Source organism: Lepisma saccharinum, chromosome 24 (assembly GCF_977018435.1).
Source record: "Lepisma saccharinum chromosome 24, izLepSacc3.1, whole genome shotgun sequence".
NCBI lineage: Eukaryota > Metazoa > Arthropoda > Insecta > Zygentoma > Lepismatidae > Lepisma > Lepisma saccharinum.
Genome location: NC_139252.1, coordinates 42,643,499 through 42,664,810, shown reverse-complemented (window position 1 = coordinate 42,664,810; position 21,312 = coordinate 42,643,499). Strand labels below are relative to the sequence as shown.

Here is a 21,312-nt window from a genome sequence, read left to right as displayed (position 1 = left end):
TTTATGTATAAGGGGAGGAGTAGAACATTGATAAAACTTAAATAGTATAAGTAATAATAATTATTATGTTTATGATGATTATACAATAACTATTACATATATATAAAAATATTCCAAATGTATTATTATTAGTACTATATCCTTGGGTCCATCCACAAGATGAGTGCAAGTGCAGCATATGCATGTTTCGATTTTTCTTCTTTGCGTTTCATACATTTACCTATTGAAATATATAGTTATTTTATTTTGTGATTAACTTTTACACACCTCATTAAAGAAAAAGTTCGTTCAATATAAAGTTTATATCCTGTTGCCTTGGAATTTTGAAAATGGTGCAATCTTATTCTTTGAATTGAGTGGCAAAACATGAAAACAAAACGTGGTCCTTCTATTTTGCACTCAAGGTTTCGATCTAACGCAGTTTTTACTTTAGTTATTTTGTCCGAATACTAATTGAAACTTAGTTCTGCTGTTAACAATAAAATAACAACCTTTCTGCTTTCTTGTAACTTGAAATGAAAGATGCCAATTTCCAAAGCCTGCTAACGACGATCATTTTCCTTGTTGTTTGTTATTGGTTATTCGATCCAACGAATGCCACTTATTCGTATCATGTGAAATAAAACGTAACACAGAGGTGGGTTTCGTTAAAGTTACCATCCCATCATTCACCTGAAGCTCACGAAAAAAACTTACTCGAACCCACGATCTCCTGAATAATATATTTTGGGGACAATGTCCACGTTTCACAAACCTCAGCTTGTTATGTGCAGGGAAAGGATTTACATGTAGTAAAAATGCGAGGTGGTGTCAAAATAACGTTTGTAACAATCAGGAGCAGATACTTGAGCCGTCATTCTCTATTGTGACAACAATTGTAAATAAAGAGGAATTTCAAGTGTTTTACAATAGCAAAAACAAACAGCTAGGAGGCGTAAAATTGAAAAATAAAAAATATTATTGTTCGGATGACAGAGAACTGGTAGTTAACGCAATTGGAGAGAATAAAAAAGAGGTTGTAAACTTAAGTTTGTTTAACGTCACTTCGTACTTTATCACGTTATTCGCAAGAAATTCACCCAACTCATTCGGTCACACGGAGACATGTAGTTATTGCGCGAATATGGAGTATATGTTCAGAAATGATGTGAAATATGGAAATAATGTGTAAAAATAACAAATATGTAAAATATGAGCAAAAAACGAATATATGTACAAATATGGAAAATAAAAACGGAATTTTTTTTAGTCTACGGGCCATGATGCGCAAAGATAATATAAAATATAACTGATTTCAGTTTCATACATAAATATGTATTTACATACAAATCCGTTTCCTGATTGTGTATATAAATGGTCATACAAGAGAAGAAAAAAACGTGCGTAGGGGCCTCTCGGATCAGGCATTACACATAACTACACCGGATCCTGTTTGGTGGGACGAGAGGTCGGGGGGGGGGGGGGAAGAGGCCCCAAAATCTGTGGAGAATCGAAGCTTTCTCTGCGAGGTGTGGCGTTTGCACGACCGACTTTCTATCCACGGAGAACGACGCAAGCATCACCACAATGTCAACCACCACTGTTACACGCACAATAACATCACCTCCTGCTCAGCATTCAAGGCGGCAGCGTATTGGTTTCTTTATGACGTTAGTCAACAAACGACAAACGTTAACAAACATGACGAGGAATGTAGGCTGGCTGCTTATATGTTGGGACACAAGTGCACCGTCAGCAACATCATAACATTTAGTTGACGTTGTTTTTACTGTTTCGCCTATTGTCCTCCTAAACCACCTAGAAATATGACTGGATGCAGTGGTGGAAATCTATATGGAGGGGAAGGGAAAATGCCAGAGATCTTCCCTTACCTCGAAAAATCCCAAGCGTTCCTTAGAAAGTGGAGAGAAGTAAATTCAGAAATGGTTTTCTACGTGAGAATATATATTTTTTTAAGTGTTATGACCTAACCGAAGAATATTCATATTTTCCACAGTTTATTCCCATGATTTCACCAATCCCTCGTATTCGTTCAGTGTCTCCAACCAGTCCAAGTGGATCCCACCGTGAAATACCCACTCAAATAGCTTACGTCAGAGATTTCTAGAATAAGCTATGGTAGAGCAAGAATTGCAAACACAGACAGACAGAGAGGAGGGGAAGGGAGGAAAATTGACAAAGAAAAGGAGGCAGTGAAACAGACTGAGAAATGTGAAAAAGCAGACGACGAAGAAATATGAAAAAGCCAAGGGACAAATGCGGAAAAGCAGAGGAACAAATGTAGAAAAGCAGATAAAGGAAAAGAGAAAAAGAAAGGAAACCCGAAGAAGAAAGGAGTTAAATGGTAAATCAAAGTAGTAAGAGAAATAAAAAAGGTAATAGAGAAACGATAAGGAAATATAGAAAGTGACAGAGAAATTGATCAAGATAACATAAACAGAGGAAAGAGGAAGAGCCAAGTAAATGGCAACAGGGAGAACGAAAGGAAAATAAAGTACAGAAGAGGAATAAAAGAGAGAAGAATGAAGAAAGATTAACACATAAGAAAGAACCAAAGTAGTTGCGACCGCTGAAGCAGAACTAGCTTGAAAACGTTTCTTCATCCCTTGATTCGTTCCCGAAGAAATTCTCGCTCTGGCGCATCCGTCCATGTATTTACAAATTGACAGTCTGGTACTGGATTGGCCTGTACTTTGCAAACAAGTGCAGGATGAACAATGACCTCAGCGCGAGATAATTTCACGTCGAAGAGCACAAGAAGAAAAAGACGACAATGACTGCAGTTCCGCTTGGCAGACAATCGACGAGACTCTTTCTTCTCTCAGAAGCCAAACGTGAGGGATGACAAGATAACCACACACGTCTTGACCTCGCGCGATTCCATCAGATCCGTACGTCCCCTTCCGATCGCCATTCAAAGCGACGTCTCCGATTGTTGTCGCTGACGTCAACAAGGCGCTCGGACGTGACTGGCACGTGGCCTTGCGATCAGGTGCCGCAAACAACGAACGTCCGAGTTGCACCAAAGTCCACGCAGGGTAGACGAGACTGTGACTTCAGTCAGGTCAGGAATCGAACCTTGGACCTTTCGAGTTTGGAAGTAGAGAATGGGACTGCTTCAGGGTGCGAAATCCCGTGTGGAGGGGGGACGGGGGAAATTCCCCCACCAACGATCTTGTCCTGACATTTCCTCCCCACCAAACTTTTCCGAGGGGGAGACTTTTTCTTCTAACAACAAACATAAACAATTAGTTTAGGAGTCTAATATAGTACTTTACTGGAATAATATCGAAAACATACACAAAGAACGGACAACAAAGAGCCTCATATCTAAGGACACTGAACTCCGCAATCCCCAGAATACAGGAATAAGTCCGACTTGTTATTTCTTCTCCATTTCCCATCGCCTTTCGTCAGCTACCGCAATGTATTTAAATATATTAATAAAACACGTAATAGCATTTAGATGTGATTTTTATGTAGGAAACTATTATCTTCCTAATGTCTTAATTCTTGTATATATAGTGTGTGTGTCTGTGTCTGCTCCTCCCCACCATTCTGCAGTAATTTCGCACCCTGCTGCTCATCGCCAAACTTTTCCGGTGGCGCCAGCATCGTACAGAATTTCGTTCGTCATTTGGTTGCCCTAAACTACTGGTGTTGGTGTTTTTTTAAGTCCACTTTATGCACAGTAAGGCTAATCGGGACTGGACCTACAGTTTAAAGTGGGATCCGAACCACTTGTGCCTCCACCGGGTATCGAACCCGGGACCCCTTGATTACAAGGCGACGACGCTACCACTGCGCCATCTGGGAGACCCCTAAACTACTGAAACGTTTCTCGTACATATTAAAAAAACACCATAAATCTTTTAGATAATGTATCAAGTCATAAGTTTCCAAAAATTGCATTCATGTGAAACTAAGAATTAATATTAATGCGCAATGGGTAGCTCAAACGGACCAAGTAGTGTGTGTTTATGCACAAAGGGCACTAATTTTGTGTAATTTGCCGTGGGTTCACAATACAAAAGGTAAATTACAACCACGCTTTAGGTTTTCTGGTTGGGAGTATGCGTAATTCAACGGCGAGTGTTGGAATCTGACAAACTATCTAAATACTCCAAAAAAATATATATTAAGTGTTGTATGCACATATTTATTACTATACACTATGCCCTCTCCTCAAATAATTTAATGTTCACGTATGTTTTCTTTGGATTAAGCAGGCCTCTTGCACTTTCGCCTTATTTCTTCTCGATACATGTATACATAAAGTAGAGGACCACTTTTAGTAAGTGATATCACGCAAAGAAAAGCCAGTTATTAAAACAACTATTAAAACAAAAGCACAGTCGTAGGGATTTATTATGTTTTATTCTCTAAACGGACCAATTCACAATAATAAAATACGTAAATTGTGAGGTAAAAAATACTATGCAAATTTTAAGTTTTTTTAGTTTCCATATCTTTTCTATTGTCGACGATCATATTTTCTAAAAAAATCTAGTTTCACAGCACTTATTGTTTATCTATCTGTTCCGAAAAAAATTATCAGGTTTAAACTTGCATAGTAATGTAATATTAGCACGTCCAAAATCGAATTCCCCATATATTTAAATAGGAGAAAGCCTGTCCAAAGCTCAACGACAACTATCGTGCTGCCATCTACAATTAGCTTTGCCGAACCAGTCCCATTACTTTTGACGCAGTTGCATTAAGCTACTTCTTTTCGAACTTGAATTGCCCGCTCCGTTGCGCAGTGGTCACAGGTTCGAATCCTGGATAAGGCACAGTCTGCACCTTCGTTTCTTCACCTAGCAATTCATCGCAAAAGAGATTGAAAACTGAGAACAAATTTTGGCGACAAAGTTTTCGCCTCCAGTGCCCCGAATGCCATCAAACGCCGAGGGAGTTCCTGCCGCGGCATGCGAGAAGCAAGTTCCATCCGTGACCCTGTTATTGGCGAGGCGGCACCCGAGGGAACAATGAGCGATCACACCTACTTCCTCGTCCCTTCCCACCGAGCCCCGCCCGGACACCTCAAATAATAATATTCGCAAACCCACGGCAGAGGGAAAGTCCGCCGGGAGATAGGAAAAAAAGAGAAGAGCTTTGGCAGAGAAAACGGAATTAAGGCACTATTGGGAAGTACTCAGCAGAGGTTCTGCCAAAGGATGGGCTCTATCTCACCCTCGCCCTACCCAAAGAGACACACGACTAGAGAGATTTTAAAATATCATTGGAGGGATAAGAAGCGATATAGAGGAGACAAAGAAAAGGATAGAAAGAAACAAAAATAGGAAAGGATAAAAGGAAACGTAGGAAAGGATAAAAAAGAAACAGAGGAAAGGATAAAAAGAAACAGAGAAAAGGATAAAAAACAGAGAAAAGGATAGAAAGAAACAGAGAAAAGGATAAAAATTAAAAAGAAACAGAGAAAAGGATAAAAAGAAGCAGAGGTAAGGATAAAAAGAAGCAGAGGTAAGGATAAAAAGAAGATAAAAAGAAACAAACAGAAAAAGGATAAAAAGAAACAAACAGAGGAAAGGATAAAAAGACAAAACGAAACAGAAAAAAGGATAAAAACAAACAGAGAAAAGGATAATGAAAAACAGAGGAAATGATAAAAAGAAACAGAGGAAATGATAAAAAGAAACAGAGGAAATGATTAAAAGAAACAGAGGAAATGATAAAAAGAAACAGAGGAAATGATAAAAAGAAACAGAGGAAATGATAAAAAGAAACAGAGGAAAGGATAAACAGAGGAAACGATACAAAGAAACAGAGGAAACGATACGAAGAAACAAAGGAAACGATACGAAGAAACAGGAAAGGATACAAAGAAACAGAGGAAAGGATAGAAAAACAAAGAGGAAAGGACAGAAAAACAAAGAGGAAAGGACAGAAAAACAAAGAGGAAAGGACAGAAAAACAAAGAGGAAAGGATAGAAAACAAAGAGGAAAGGATAGAAAACAAAGAGGAAAGGATAAAAGAGTAAAGGGTAGACAGAAACAAAGAGAAAAGGATAGATAAACAAAATGAATACAGGATAGAATAAAACGAAGTGTTAAGGATAAAACAGAGAAAAGGATGAAAACAAAGAAAACGTTAGTAAGGAACAAAAAGAAAATAATAGTAAGGAACATAGAAAACATAGAAACAAAGAAGAAAAATATAGATACAATGAAATAAAATATAGGAACAAATAGAAAATATAGAAAGAAAAGGAGAGGATAGAAACGAAGAGCGAAATATAGAAATTGAAAAATACCCAGAGAGAGAGAAAGGAATGTAGAAGCGAGAAACAAGAAAAATGTAGAAAGAGAGGAGGAGAGAAAGAAAGAGAGAAGGGGAGAAATAAACGAGACAGAGGAAGAGACAAGGAACAAAAAAAAAAAGAAAACAGGACAGAAAACAAAAACAACATGAAAGAAAAAGTAAAAAGGAACAAGGATACTGTTAAAACTGAGAATAAAAGACCGAAAAAAATACAATAAAAGAAAAAGGCACAAATAAAGGGGAAAAGGGAAGAATAAGTGAACAGACAATTTTATTTGCTCCATGACCGTTTCTGCAGACGTATCGCGATTTCAGACCAACTCTTGTGGCACAAAGTAGGATTGCCTCCTATCGTGATTCGTGATACAATTCCCTAGAAAATGTCTGTGTCTGAATAAATTTATTAATACACATTACACATTTTTCGGTCTTGAACTTTTAAAAAATTCGTCGATATGGTCTAATTGTATGAAGGACACTGGACTTTATGTAATAGACTTTAATTAACGTTATATTGTCTTTCATTGTTTCGAATTCTGAAACACAGCCGTTCTTTGTTATCAATGGCTATTGTTACTGGGCATTGTTAACTTGTGTAAAAGATAAGCAATATCAAGTACATGGCCTGATAACATTACTGTTGAAGAAATGAAACTTGGATCCTTGTCAATATATGGAATAAAATGCTTGTTTACGTAATACAAGATGCGGCAATGAATCGGGCAATTTTGCAACATTTGATACGGCTAGTTGTTGCGTCAGAGGTAACACGTGACTACCGCCATCTTGAGCCCTGTTTTACCATTCATTTATGATGTACTCGTGGAACGGGACACAGCGCGCATTAGCTTAGTGTACAGGCGTATTACAAAACAATGATAGTTACGTGTACGTGCAGCGTGCATTTCGGAAACAGGGATATCTGAAAGCAAAAGTCTTCCAACCCCCCCCCCCCCCCACGCACCCTCAATGAACTTAAAGATCAGATCCGAGAAGAGGTGGCTCAAATTCCTTTGGTCATGTTGCGCAATGTTATGTGTAATCTACCTACCTAACAGACTATGTGTAGAACGAAATGGAGTAATGCTATTTTCAAACAGATCAAAATATTTTGGTATTTCTTCTTCAATGAAAAAATAAGTTCATTTTGTCTTAATTATGCATGTTTTCTTATGTATTATTTTGTCTTAAGTTTGGAGTATTTAAAATCGCCCGATTCACTGTCGTGTCCTGTATATAATAATTATTACATATACACACACACATATGCTTGTGGCACCATACTCGATTGCATACTCATTGCACCCATTAGTACATGGAACTCTGGTTTCTAATCATAACACTTAAAATTTTCTCGAAATAAGATAAAGAGAAAGTTTTCTTCAACTCTGGAAGACAAGGTTCCTCTAAGGCCAAGGGTATTCAGAGAAAGTGCCAGAGTTCCTGATGCGTTGGTTGCGTGAGCGTCAGGTGTGGAAACCAGACAACTGGGAAATTCCAGGGTTGAATCGGTTACCTTCACCCTTGTCAGATCCTCTTCAGAAAACGATCTCTCCTAAAAAGGGGTGGAGGAAGTCCACAAAGGATTCGAGAAAAGTTACAGCTCTGAATTTTCTGGCACTGTAAATTATCATGGCGTCGCTGGCAAATACAGAAAGGAACGAAGAGCTCATAAAAAGGCAATGTCAGTTCTCAGATGTCACCGCGAGGGGGCTCCCTTTCTCAATTTCCAGTGGCTCGAAAATCGTGCGCAACCCTCAGTCCACATGTTGTCCAAGAGCGAACTTAAAGAGTAGACTTGCGTAGAGAGATGGAACCTCGCACGGTTTCGTCTACTACAGAAGTACGTGACCACTTTTACAAAAGTGAAACGTGAATCGTCTTGTGACCTGCGTGCGGATTAAAATCTGTACGCTCATTGGTCAAAAAGGCATTAGAAACAAAGTTCGTGGAGTTCTGAATTATTTTGTTCAAACTTCGCCACTATCTTACGCCTTTAACAGAAGCACACGCTTAATTTTCTACTTTTGACTAAGGTTGCCCCGTTCTGCATTACTTCCTCATCTTTGGAGGATATTTGCATTATTTCTAAGACAGATCGACGAATAATTGCCGCCTAAGTGGCCGAGCAAGTTGAGGTCTCCACCAAAGGTTCTGGCTTAGAGTCCTGGTCTGGGTATTACGTCATGTCTTCAGTTGCACCTCATCGTCGCGTTTAATCAGGCATAAAAGCGGCGTACAAAAGAATAACTGAATGTACTAAATTTCTTCCTCATGTGTTTAATTATATTTATAATGATTATTATTCTTAGTTTTCTTCGTTTCTATGCCATAGGGAAGATGAGGATGAATGATATGATGAAATCAATGAAGGGAAGCTCGGTACATGCTGTCTGTTAAAGAATGTACTAGTTCTAACTTTTGATCCCCCGACAGGCCTCCCCACAACCCTCCGACCACGCAGATTTTTCACTGGGTGACGAGTGATCAGCGCACTGAGTTCCATCGCCGCTGTTTCCTGACTTTCGATACAGGAACCCGCTACGTTTTTTCAAGTAGCTCTCAAATTGTCCTCCTGATGGTGGGTCAACACCGAAATTTTGGAGCCACCCACCAGAATCGAACCCAGGTCCGCTCGTACCAAGGGCAAGAGCACTAAACCACTTGCAGTGTTACCACTACACGCAAATGAAGAGCGCCCCCTTAAGTGAAGCAATTGATATTCAGAACTCGTTCTTTCCTTCATGACGTGTCTGTCTCACGACAATTACGTTTTTTTATTTTAAGACAAAGTTGCATGTTGTCTTTCAAGAACCAAAAAAGATAATACATGATCATTCTCCAAATATTTGGCCACATGAAACACACCCCACCCCGAAATTCTAGCTTTGGCTTCTAACAATGGCGTATTTGGACGGGAGCCCAGGGGGAACGGACGGACCCGTCCCAAAAGACCCCAAAGACCCCAAAGTCCCAAGTCCAAAATTAAATAAGCAAAGTATGTCTATCGTTGTGTAATATAATGTTGACTTGTAGGTAAAAATTAGGTGTACTTGAAAACGAAACATTACGGAGACAGGATGTTCTCGTCGGTTTGGAATGCAGACCTTACAAATTCCATTACTTGCCTCATCCATGGAAAGGTACCAGCCTGACAGACGGACCTGAATCGACAGATATTGGAAGCAAAGCAACCGAACCGATCTGAGAAGATCGGAAGGAAATTTCGAGATCAGTTTTGGATTTGGTTTGAGTGAGTAAACATCGTGGAAGAAAGAGCGCAGGTATGTTATGTACCTGGAGGACGGAGGCGTCACTCCGAACAAGGTCTGAGCCTATTTACACAACCTCTCGCTAGCCCCTTTTCTTCACCCTATACTTAGATCCCGGTAATAAAATAACAAATAAGGGAAGGAGGAAACAATAAAGTTGATTTATTTCCACCGAACTTACATAAATATAAGGATTAGTGTGTGATTATACAGCTTTGTGTTGACAGTGCCTGGGAAAATTTATGTGTACCATTAACAATAATAATGCGCATTACAATAAAATCAGCAAGCGTAAATTGGTTTTGGACCGTAAAGAGCGTTTTTATCTGTAAAGTATTTCAATTCGGTCCAGGAAACTTTTTTCCGGATAAATTTAAATGACCAAATTTAAATTGTGCTAGAAAAAAGGTTTCGGCCCCGCTGCAAATGCTGACAATTTCTTTTGTAGTACAGCTGTGTTTATACAAATTTGAGTGACGTAAACTAGGCAAAAACTGGATAATGAATACCTCAATTCTTATATTTTTACCTCTAAATGTAGTAACAATAATAATTATTATTATTAATACTTATTTTAATATTATTAACAATGGGCATATTAATCTTATTAACCTATTAATTATATACTATATTATCATTATTACATGTGAGACACTTGGTTCCTACCCTTCTCTCGAAATTAGTTCTAAGTGCCTGGCTTCTTAAAACCCACAGTTGAAATGGGAAATTAACATTTCGTAACTCTTTTATTCACGATCCGAGCCACGAACCGTAAATTTGGAAAGGTTTCCACAGTGACGAAGGCGATTGTTTGAGAATATGAGGCTCTTCTTCCCCCTTTTGTAACAATATGAATTTAATGTCAACTTTCCCCTGCCGTAACTATCACGCTTGCCTTACACTGGTGAACAATGTAACCCGCAGCATAACAATGTCTCGCTGCAAAGATCTCATTGTTACCGTGAAAGATTCTCCCCCGAGATACCGGAAAATGGGAATTAAGGAGGCGAAATTCGGAGACTTCAACGCAAGGATGAAACTGTGGCTTGGAGACTACAACGTATGGACGAGAAAGTAAGCTGGAAATTTCAGTGATGAAACAAGGAAGTCAACATTTCCCATCCCGAAAATTTCCCGACAAAGCTAATTTTTCCCGTCCCGAATGTCGGAATTTAAAAAATTTCCCGTCCCGACCCAAGAAATTCTGTCCCGCACACCCCTAGAAAATTGTCATATTATTCCCGTTGTGTATACTTTTTTATACTTGATCTTGCAATTGAAACAATAATTGCATTGAAGCATTAGCGTTTCTAAACTTATTTACTTGTTATATTTAGTGATTTAATATTTTTTTCTTAGAATCAGAAAATTTCGATTTAGTCTTACTAAAGGCTACAATACACTCGAGATAAAAATCGAGTACATCCTACTTAGCTCAACCGGGAAAACCCGTTCCTTATATATATTTAGCATGGACAGTAGCTATACACATCATTTTCAGTTCGCGTGCATCCAATGTTCGTGTTGCATGCATCCTTTCATATCGAAATAATATCCAGACGAGATCAAAAACTGGACTTTTCGTGTTCATACAATATCCAAAGTACGTACAAAAAGTCTAAATCAAAGCATAATGTCCAGATTACGTCCCACTTGATGTCCAAAAGTGATCCGAAAATATCCAAAACATATCCTTTCTGGATATCACGTATGCGGGCAAATGGATGTCCAGTGGATGTCAATTGGACATTCCTGGATATCTATTGGATATCCACAACTTCCGACACAAATATTATCCAAAAGGTATCCAGTGGATATATTTTGGACATGTGTGTGCTGCGTGTGCTAACGAAAATGTTAAAGGAAATGCTTCCGTCTAAACCGCGCCTTAGACTCAATACGAGGCACTTGAGACCATGGTGGGGTCATGTATATATAACCTCAGGTAACAGTAGTTAAGAAATATCCAGCCAAAATGTTTTGTAGTTTCTGTCTTGTAAAATTTTCTAATGAATTAAGGTAGTGAAAATGGCTTGAAGAAAACAATTATTACAAATGTCTCAAATAGGAATAACATAACTGACCTCACTCTGATCCAGGTCAGAATTTTTTCTCTTACTTCTCTGAATGTTAATGGCTCTCGTTCGTTATTAGCATGCGATGTTAATTAGACATTATCCTTTGTCTAGTGTTTCTACTTCTTACAATTTGATACGACTAACCGTGGAGTAGTTGCTTATGACAGGTTCGATCCCCATCATCAGCAAAAAAAAAAGTATTCACATGGAGCAAGTCCTATTGTTATTTATTTCTGTATTTGTAGTTATTTAGCGTAGCTTGTCTCCCACTTTTGGCTAATCGCGACGATGAGGATTAGTGTCGATATAATGAAGGGACACCCACGAGTGCACATTAAACGTATTTATAAAAACTGTGCCATTGAAATTACATAATTGTCGTTAATATGTAGTAGCCGGTAATACTTTTAAAACGACTACGGTAATTCTTTACTGCATCAGAAATTAACAGTCTATAGACCTTCATTTCTTGAGTCAATTTTCTACAATGTAGATGCGTATCTGGTTTCTACGTATTCCGACTACACCCCTCAACAGCATTCTAGCGTATAGAAAAAAAAATCTGCAGGAAACTTTCCCTGATCAGATACAGAGAAGAGGTTGTATTGGGGGCAGAGATCTCCCATGGGTGCATTGTTTCACCATAATCTCCTGCACCAGGAAGTAGCAGCGAGGATCACACCCTGTGGTTGGTGCGTCAGGAACGACATCAATCGCCAAATCTGCAAGGATCCTGATGAAAGATCTGGGGCATCAAGGTGACAGTCGTGACGCTGCGACAGATTTCTACTGCAATCTTCCTCTCAGCGGTTGCATTAACTATGAAATCTTGAATGCGGTTACGCCCGTACTTACAGGATAAAGCGATAACGCGAAGAGGTGAAGTACCAGTACCATTGATAATCTTGAAGAGTTTCGCTAACATGCTTGGAAGCGAACCATCAGTAATCAATGCAACTTTTCGAAATCAAGGGACACGACAAGTTGCACGTGTCGCTTGTTTTGGTTTGGTTGAGTTCTGTTTTTTAAGTCCACTTTTATGTGACTAATTGTGACTAGACCTACAGTCCACCGGGTATCGAACCGTGGCAGAGTGGTTAGCTTAGCACAGCGCGCTACGACGCCAGGGTTGGGAGTTTTAATTCCGGGTAAGACATGGATGTTTGTGTTTGCTCTGAAGGAGAGAATTGAGTAAAAATTCATGCAAGAAAGGAAAGAATGACGGGAAAAAAAGCTTCAACTTTTTCCTTTAATGAAAGAAGAGGCGGTAGCGCGATTGAAATTTCGACCACACTGTCAGAGGATTTTTCATTTATTCGTAGAGCGCTACAAATTGCAATTATTTCTAGAATTCTAGAAACAACGGAAAAGCGACTGAATTAGAAATTTCATTATTTACAAGCTAAAAAAAAACATGATTCTACCTCGCACATCAATTGCACGCATGTTGAACATTTGGAGGGTACCATTATCATACATATATTTATACCTTTAGATTATTGGAAGGAAGTACCTCTGTCCTCTATCCTGGGTACCATATTCGAACCGTGGGTAAGGCGTATCATTGTGCTAGTTCCATCATCAGGTCACCATTCATCCACACCGTCGCGATTACCCCAGAGAGGTAATAGGCGACGTAAAATTTAACGAATATAAATTTGTCTACTTTTGAAAGTGGAGGGGGAGGGGGAGTTACGAAATCAATGAATACAAAAAATGAGCATGGAAGAAATCCAATACAACAAAAGGGAAGGAAACACACCTTCTTCAACAGGGCTGCAAAACTGGAAGCGGAGGGCCACGGATTGAGGACCATCTTGCTTCAAAGATGAGTTGCAATTTGAGACCACGTGCCGTCGTCGCTCCTGCACTTTCTACAGGAGCATTTCCGCATGCTTTCTAAAGGACATTTCAGTTTCTGTATTCTTTGAGAAATCCGTTTACCCAGAAGGGACAGAGGGAGCTTATTTCCACGTTTATGAAGATCATGAATCATGAGGAAATTTTAAACACGATTACGCACTGCGTAGGAATCAGGCACAGCTCTGTCACTCCTAGAATTCGAATCTACGAAACTGAAGGTTGATATTTAGAGTTATCGTTTGCAAACGGAAGCAACAACAAATATATCTATTATGTTATGCGGGACGAGGTGCAATATATGTATTAGTAGCAATAATAATACAATAATAGCATCAATACATACCGTGAGAGAGTATGACACCTCTCAGAGCACGGGAATGTATAATGACTTGCAGTCGAACAAAACTCAGAACATATTCTCCAATATAGATTCAAGAATCTATTTCTTTATTTCGATTATGAGATTAAACTTGAAAAATGTACATAAGTGTACAAGAGTAACACTATATCAGAAAATAAATAAATGAAAACGGTCCTGTCTTTGTTCTAGGAATGAGATGTCATGTTCGTACAGTCTCAATGCAGGTGTGCCACTTAACAACTCCCCTAATTTGCACGGTCCTTAGTGGAAAACTTTACTGATATCTGCCGCATGACATCAACGTGCTAAACATCCTTTCCAAAAACCAAAATATCGCGTTCAGGCGCTCGTTCTACCTTGAACATGCTGGTAAACATCTAGCGTGGGAATGACCAAAACTCACGCACGCTCTCTACAGACTGTGCCTAACACGATTCTGCGAGAATACGGAAACAGAACTCAAGAGTAAGGATTCAATGCAGAAAGCGTTCTTCAACTAGACGTACCATTTGACAATGGCACTTTTAGAACCAAGGTGGTGATTTAAATCGCCGTTCAAATCAAGATTTAAATCAGGTGATTTAAAAAAAAAATCACTGATTTAAATCACTTTAAAGAAATAATTTATAGAATAATGTACATTAGGATTTTGTAGACATTAAAATCACTTTTGGTGAAAGTTCATTAATCTTGTAATCCTTTATTGGTGTTTACTAGGCTCTAAGAAAGGAAACAAAATATATGTACTGATGGGGTGAAACTCATACGAAAGGAAACACATTTAAATTTCTCTCGATTTAAAATTAAATAATTTTTATGTTTAAAAATAGCAAACCTTTTGTGTAGAAAAATATACAAAATACTAATCATGTTAAACCGCTAATAGTGTCATTATCATTAAAGTCTTTCTGTAATGAAACATACGTACATCTATATGTATGGTGCCAAAAACCATACAAGCAATTTAAAGAGTGTTTTTTTAAAAAAAATGGATTTAAATAAAAAAAAATCAGATTTAAATAAAAAGAATCATCAAAAATATTTTTTTAAAATAAAAATCATGATTTTTATTCACCCTGTTTAGAAGGTACAAACTGTTGATTTCAAGCCCTGCATGTCAACTACATCGCAACACCATGTTTAACCAGGATTGTTAAAGGTCCAGCAACCCATAAGTTATAATGGGTTCCGCAACAGGATTGAAACCTTTTTCTCGCACAATTTAAATTCGGTCAAAGTTGCGTATTGTTTCAATTTAATACGGAACTTGGACCGGATTTAAATTGATCCGGAAAAATATTTCTGGACCGTATTTAAATTTATTCCGAAAAAAAGGTTCCTGGACCAAATTGAAATACTTTACAGATTAAAAAGTTACTTATGGTCCAGAACCCATTTACGCTTGGTGATTCTCTCTACTGGACCGGAATTGAATTTATTTAAAATTCCTGGACATTTAACAACCCTGTGCTTAACGTCGGACGTTTCAGTAGTCACATCGAGATATCTTCTTTTCCCATATCACAGATCTCTCCAGTGCACACACCTTTGTAGGTGGAGGCTGAAGCCCCTCACGCCCCCTTTTGTACAGATTTATTTCTTCCAAAAATGTAGTGCGTTGATCTTACTAGGAGATAAATTTATTTAACTCCAATAATAACGAATCGAAGTATTTTTTTCTGCAAGTACAGGCATCGACAATGATATTTTCAATGGATCAATTCAGATGAATGGGGAACTGAGAGGGAACTTACCCTTTTCTGTTCAAACAAGACGTTGACGCTGGGCTTTCCTCGTCTGAAATCCGACTGATCTATGACGTCATCGTGGATTAGGGACGCGGAGTGGAGCATTTCGGAGATCATGGCGACCTGCCTCTGTGACGTCAGAAGACCCCTGCGGATGAGAAATGACACATTTATTGTCAACACCACATAAATGCATACTTACATACGCAACTTCTGCCCTGCAGATACAGAAACACGAATTAAGATAATGAAAGGTATTTTTATAAATCCACTTCATGTCCAAATAGGCTATTCTGGATTGGAGCTATACCTTAACGTGGGATCTTAACGCCTGTGCAATGTGGCTGCCTCGGGGATCGAACCTAGATCCCTTGATTGCAAGGTAACAGCGACCATCAGTATTGAGTTAGATGACCGCTGGTAGGATGTCATATACCACTGGCATCGTCTGTTGACTTTAAGAATATCATTAAGCAATTGACGTAATTTGACATTGAAATATTTATCAGCACTCGTACCAAGACAATGTCATCTGATTTTTATTTCCAGTTTTGCTACTTTTGGCTAATCGCGACGATGATGAAGAGAGATTATTTGATGAAGGAGCACTCGCAAAGAACAGCAATGCCCAAGCCTGAATTCGAACCTGGGACTCCAGGCGTCGTAGCGTGGTGTATACTAACCATTTCGCCCCGGAGGTCGGCACGTACCGAGACGAGACAAGACTCGGCACAGCTCGTTCTTAGTTTCGTCACGAGTTTCAAATGCCACTTTCTTTCTCATCTCAAATCTCGAAATCCATATAAGAATATACAAAACAAGCTAACATAGGGAATCATCCTTTGGAAGGGTGAGATTGATTCCACAGCATCTCTGGCTGTTATGCATTTGCAGCTTGAGAGCGAGTCATAACTCCAGTAGCAACCAACCAGCAAGCGAGCCGATGACGTCATCTCAACCCAGCACCTATCGCTAACCTTCCCGCTCACGCTCCACAAGGTTGGTAGGCTCGATGGCTGGCCACACTCGTGCATTCTGCATTCTTAAATCAGTGGCACAACAAAGCAATCTTGATTTGACCGAAATTTTCAAATAATTTACTCAAGTCCCGAAAGAGACGAGACCGTTGAACAGTAAGCGACGGTATCGTCTCAATTATACGCTAGTGGTTACCACAACGCGCTACGACGCCAGGGTGTTCTTTGTGAGTGTCCCTTCATCAATATCATCATTCATCACCTACCCATATCTTGGCGATTAGCCAAAAGTTGCAGAGAAGCTAAGTAAAATCAATAAATCAATCAAGTTCCGATTATACAGATGACGGTATCGTGAGGATCCCTAAAATTATTGACCTTTCTAAGATTTTCCTACACTTTCTCTGTAAAACAACGACAATCCTTTTAGCACTGGCATTGTTGCCATCTGACCTTTGGGCTCGTTAGCTCTCGCCAGGTTTTCTCCAGACGAAAGCGAGAGGATGCTTGATCTTTGGACCACCTTTTGGGAGAGGAAGGGGCGATGGGTTAATGAAACACAAATCATTCACGATGACAAGACCTGTTACTTTTGCCTATTTCAATAACGACGCTGCTGCCACCCTCTTCCCAATCCACCAGACTTAATGAGTGAGTGACGAATTAAACGAATTATTGATGAGACGCTGGGTTACTGGGAAATAAGCCCAAGCATTTGTATGCATGGCGGAGATTCAAAGGGGGAAAGGTTGTAGTGTTACGGCAAGGCCACACTCTGTCTCAGACGCTTCTGTGGACAAGATTCAGATTTTGACTTTCATTTCTTCCCGCTCTCTGGGTTCATAAAAGGATCCTGACTGGAAAGACAAGCGACATGTTGTCCTGTAAGTCAGAGATAGTGAAAGGTCACCTGTGACGCAGAAACGTTTTTGATATGGCGGCTCACTGTTATTCAGTAGAAACGTCAGAAATTTTTTAGAAAGGGAATCTGAACTAGAGACAGACGGGGGAGCAGTCACTCCTCTGGGGGTCGTAACTCATCTCAGCACTCCATCAGCATCACCACTGCTGTACTCGTTGACGACAGAAATCCAGTGGTATTTCTGAAGAAATGAAAGCAACAGGGCAGATGGGAGAACAGCCACAGGGTGAACTCGCCCTTCAATTGAATTGAATGCACGGGTGCCCACAAGGAGGTATTATGGCGCAGGGTGCGCCATCGAAATTTTTTTGGGGGGATTTTTACCTTCAAATAATATAAATTTCAACATTTATATATATTTTACAGAATATATGTAAACATTTTACACCTTAAATGCACCATATTTAATCCATTAGATGAAGAAAAGACAGTGTTTAAGGGTATTATCGAAGAGTGGGGGGATTCTGAATTATACCTTGGGGGGGCAGTATCCAACTCTAGGTCTTACATTATGGCGGATATTTTAGTTAGAGGGAGATTGAGCATTAAATTGAGGAGGGCATCCAATTGTTGTGTATTACTATTGTGTTAGACTGTTGTGGAAATTCTGGTGTGCAGATTGAGAATTATATTTTTGACGGAGGCAATATCCACTCTTCAGTGTGCTAGCTTTAATTTTTTTCGAAAATCGAACAATTAAAAAATATGGATCTCTCATTCAAATAGACATATATTATTATGTATACATCCAAACTATTTTGGAGGGATAAACGATTATAGGGGCGGTCATGAGTGATGGGCACCCCTGTTTAGGGAGGAGGGTCAGATTAAGTACAATGCTCAGTAAAGCTAAGAAAAACGTTAATTTCGGTAGACACGCTGTCGTAATTAAATACTTTGTTGGGGTTACGATATGGTTTGAGGGAGCGAATTATATGATTTTGGGAGGGAGAGCGCATGATATGATTTGGGGGGGTGCGCCATTGGCTTTGGGGTATGTATTGAATTCAATGCATGTTATGAATTGTGTTTTAATAGTGTAAAAGATGTACTAGTGCATGTGCGTCGGGAGAGGGGGTCAAACCGTCGTGCATGGAAATTGACATAGTTCATTTCAAGTTAGAAAAAAGCAGAAAGCTTGTCAATACAAAATTTAATAACTATGCATCTCAGTACACTAACTGTACGAAATATAAATAACATAATGATACAGTTGCGCTGAATATTCATTCATCTGGTGGTTCGAGTAGATGATATAATAATAATAACTTTAGAGTATTATGAGACTATTAGTTTATGATAAAGTTCAATAGTTATTCAATAGGCTACGTAAGCCTATTCAATTATTGTGAATATATAGACAACAACGAAAGCAAACCACACGAAGAATCACAAAATGCTCTAGAAGGAATTCTAAGCAGATGCCAATTTTCTGATTTTGGAATAATATGGAGGTTTTTTAAAAGTAAAAAAATTCAAAAACGACTTTGCTGTCTCACTCCATACTTTCAACTTCATTCTTGATCTTCAGATTTTTCTACTCTGTCAACCGGCCATCTGAATCTGGATCTTCCTCTTCTAGATCATGGATTCCTAACACTTTTACGTTTGTGGCATCCTTGGGAATGAGATTAAAATCTTGGGGCACCCTTGTTAGATTTTTTTTTAAAAAAAAATAATCTTAAATGGAAGTGGAATATGTTATCAGGAACAAGTTCAATTTATTGTCAAATGAATACCTACTTTAGTACTAATGTTATTGATTTATTGAAAGATAATATAAGGAACAATAGAATAAAATACAGTTCAGAACAAAGGTATTATAATATCTTCAAAGGTATTATACAGCACCAGTTCAGTTCAGAACGAGTGCGTCGATCAGGGTCACCATCTTTTGGGCATGAGAGTAATTTATTCGACTTAATATTTCTTTTGCCTACTTCCTAATAATATTTTTTTTTCGTTTATCCCTAAAATATCTCGCGCACCCCGGTTGGGAATCACTGTTCTAGATAAATGTATTCTTGCTTTCAGTACACTTTTGAGCAATGCAGTTGCATCCATTGTTTCAACACGACCCAGCCCATGCAAGCTCTAAGAAGAAATTCCGAACAGATGTACCTTAAAAACCTATACGCGCACCTACTGGGTTCAATTCTGCTTCTGATAGATTTCAGTTCGCCCTGAAGATTGGCCTTGAGATGACATCCCCTCTTGAAATCCACAAGAGTATCATGTCCAGACTGCAAAGCACGTGACGGTTAGCATTGAGCGGGCCTGAATTCAATTTCTGTCTGATGACCGCTCCTCAAATAATGTCAGAACCATCCAAGGCTCCACGAAACGAGATGAGAATTTCTTCCCCGATCTCAGGGAATATTACCACGATTTACGATTCATACACCGTTCTATGCATTGACCCTTGGCACCGAGCAAGTGTGGACTGACAGTATACAAATTTCCAACACAGTTCGTCAAAGGAATTTAGATACAGCATTCCTTCACCTGTGAATACGGGACCTTGTATCGTGACATGTGGTTAATTGCATGCAGTCTTAGGTTGTTGAACACGCTTGTGCGTGGCAAACAGTCCAATAGGCAAATGCAATTTCTCTCTGTCAATAATTTTTTTTAGGATGATACCGAATCAAGACAGACGTCTGCAAAATCGGAACGAGACTTAGTATAAAGCCCTCAGTACACGATCAAATGTATCTTGAACAACACGTTGAATTCATGTGTCTTGAAAGGCTTTGTTTAGAAAAGTCCCCAACTTAGAATTTTTGAACATTAAACTCGTGAACAAGGAAATTATGATGTGATTTTAAAAAAAGGGGGGGACCCCCTGACGGTCCCTCCTCCGCCAGCATACATTCAGGGATATGAACTTTTTGCCTTTAAATAAAAAACAGGGCGTCAGTTTTCTCTGAGTTGCGGTTCGCCCGTTTATCTATTCACAAACTTTATTTGTGTTTACATGTAAGTGAATACAATGTTACAAAGCGTAATTTTATCCCTGGCGTATTCTGGGATCCAGAACAGGTCGGTTACACACTCAGTTTTGAACTTATTTTGATCTTAACTCTAATTGCAAATTGGAATTAAATATTATGAAAAAAGTATGTTGGTTAGTTTTGTTTCAGTTCTAGAAATTGTTTATTTAGGTTTATTTATGGTTATTAGAAAATGAAAAATTGGAAATTGGTGTTCCGTTTAACGGATAAAACTTCATAATTGGAATTTAGAGTATCCTGTAATATAAATTACTGTAAATGGTTGCATGTATGGGTGAAATAAAGTGGATGAACAGTAAAAAATATTTAAGAGGTGGGGTAAAATTTATTTGTAGTTTGGGGTATTTGATTACTTGTGAGAGTAGTTCATTTTTTCTTTCCATTTTGAATTTTTATTATTTTTAAATTTTCTTTTTTTATTATTTAAGGCCAGGTTGGACCTTTGGACTACGCGAGCAAAGCAGCTTTCGAAAATATCTTCCCTCTCGAAAAACAGCTATGATATTTCAAATTCTAAAAAAAAAAATTGGCTTAGAATTAATTCCAGAGCAGTCACTTACATCTTTCATCTTTGTGTGGTTTGCTTTCGCTGTTGTCTAGATATTCGCAATAATTTCGTGGCTACGCAGAGAAAAAAAGTTTGTTCCTAATTTATATATTTCTTACATAGGCGAAAGATGAAACAGAACCAAACTTTCAGTAATCGTGTATATCTGCTTATCAAAATAACCATATTTAGTAGAGGGTGTCACATTTTTGGTTCACGGTTACTAAAAAGCATATCCAAACGTGTT

The 21,312-nt window shown here is 38.7% G+C and overlaps 1 protein-coding gene across 1 annotated transcript in view; it reads right to left on the bottom strand.

Annotated features, from left to right (window-relative positions):
* qless (decaprenyl diphosphate synthase subunit 1 qless) overlaps positions 1-21,312 on the bottom strand; it is a 173,351-nt gene that overhangs the window by 40,410 nt on the left and 111,629 nt on the right. The window contains exon 4 of the mRNA XM_083110932.1: positions 15,612-15,753. Coding sequence (XP_082967058.1) covers positions 15,612-15,753 — 142 coding nt within the window. The remainder of the gene's footprint in view (positions 1-15,611; positions 15,754-21,312) is intronic.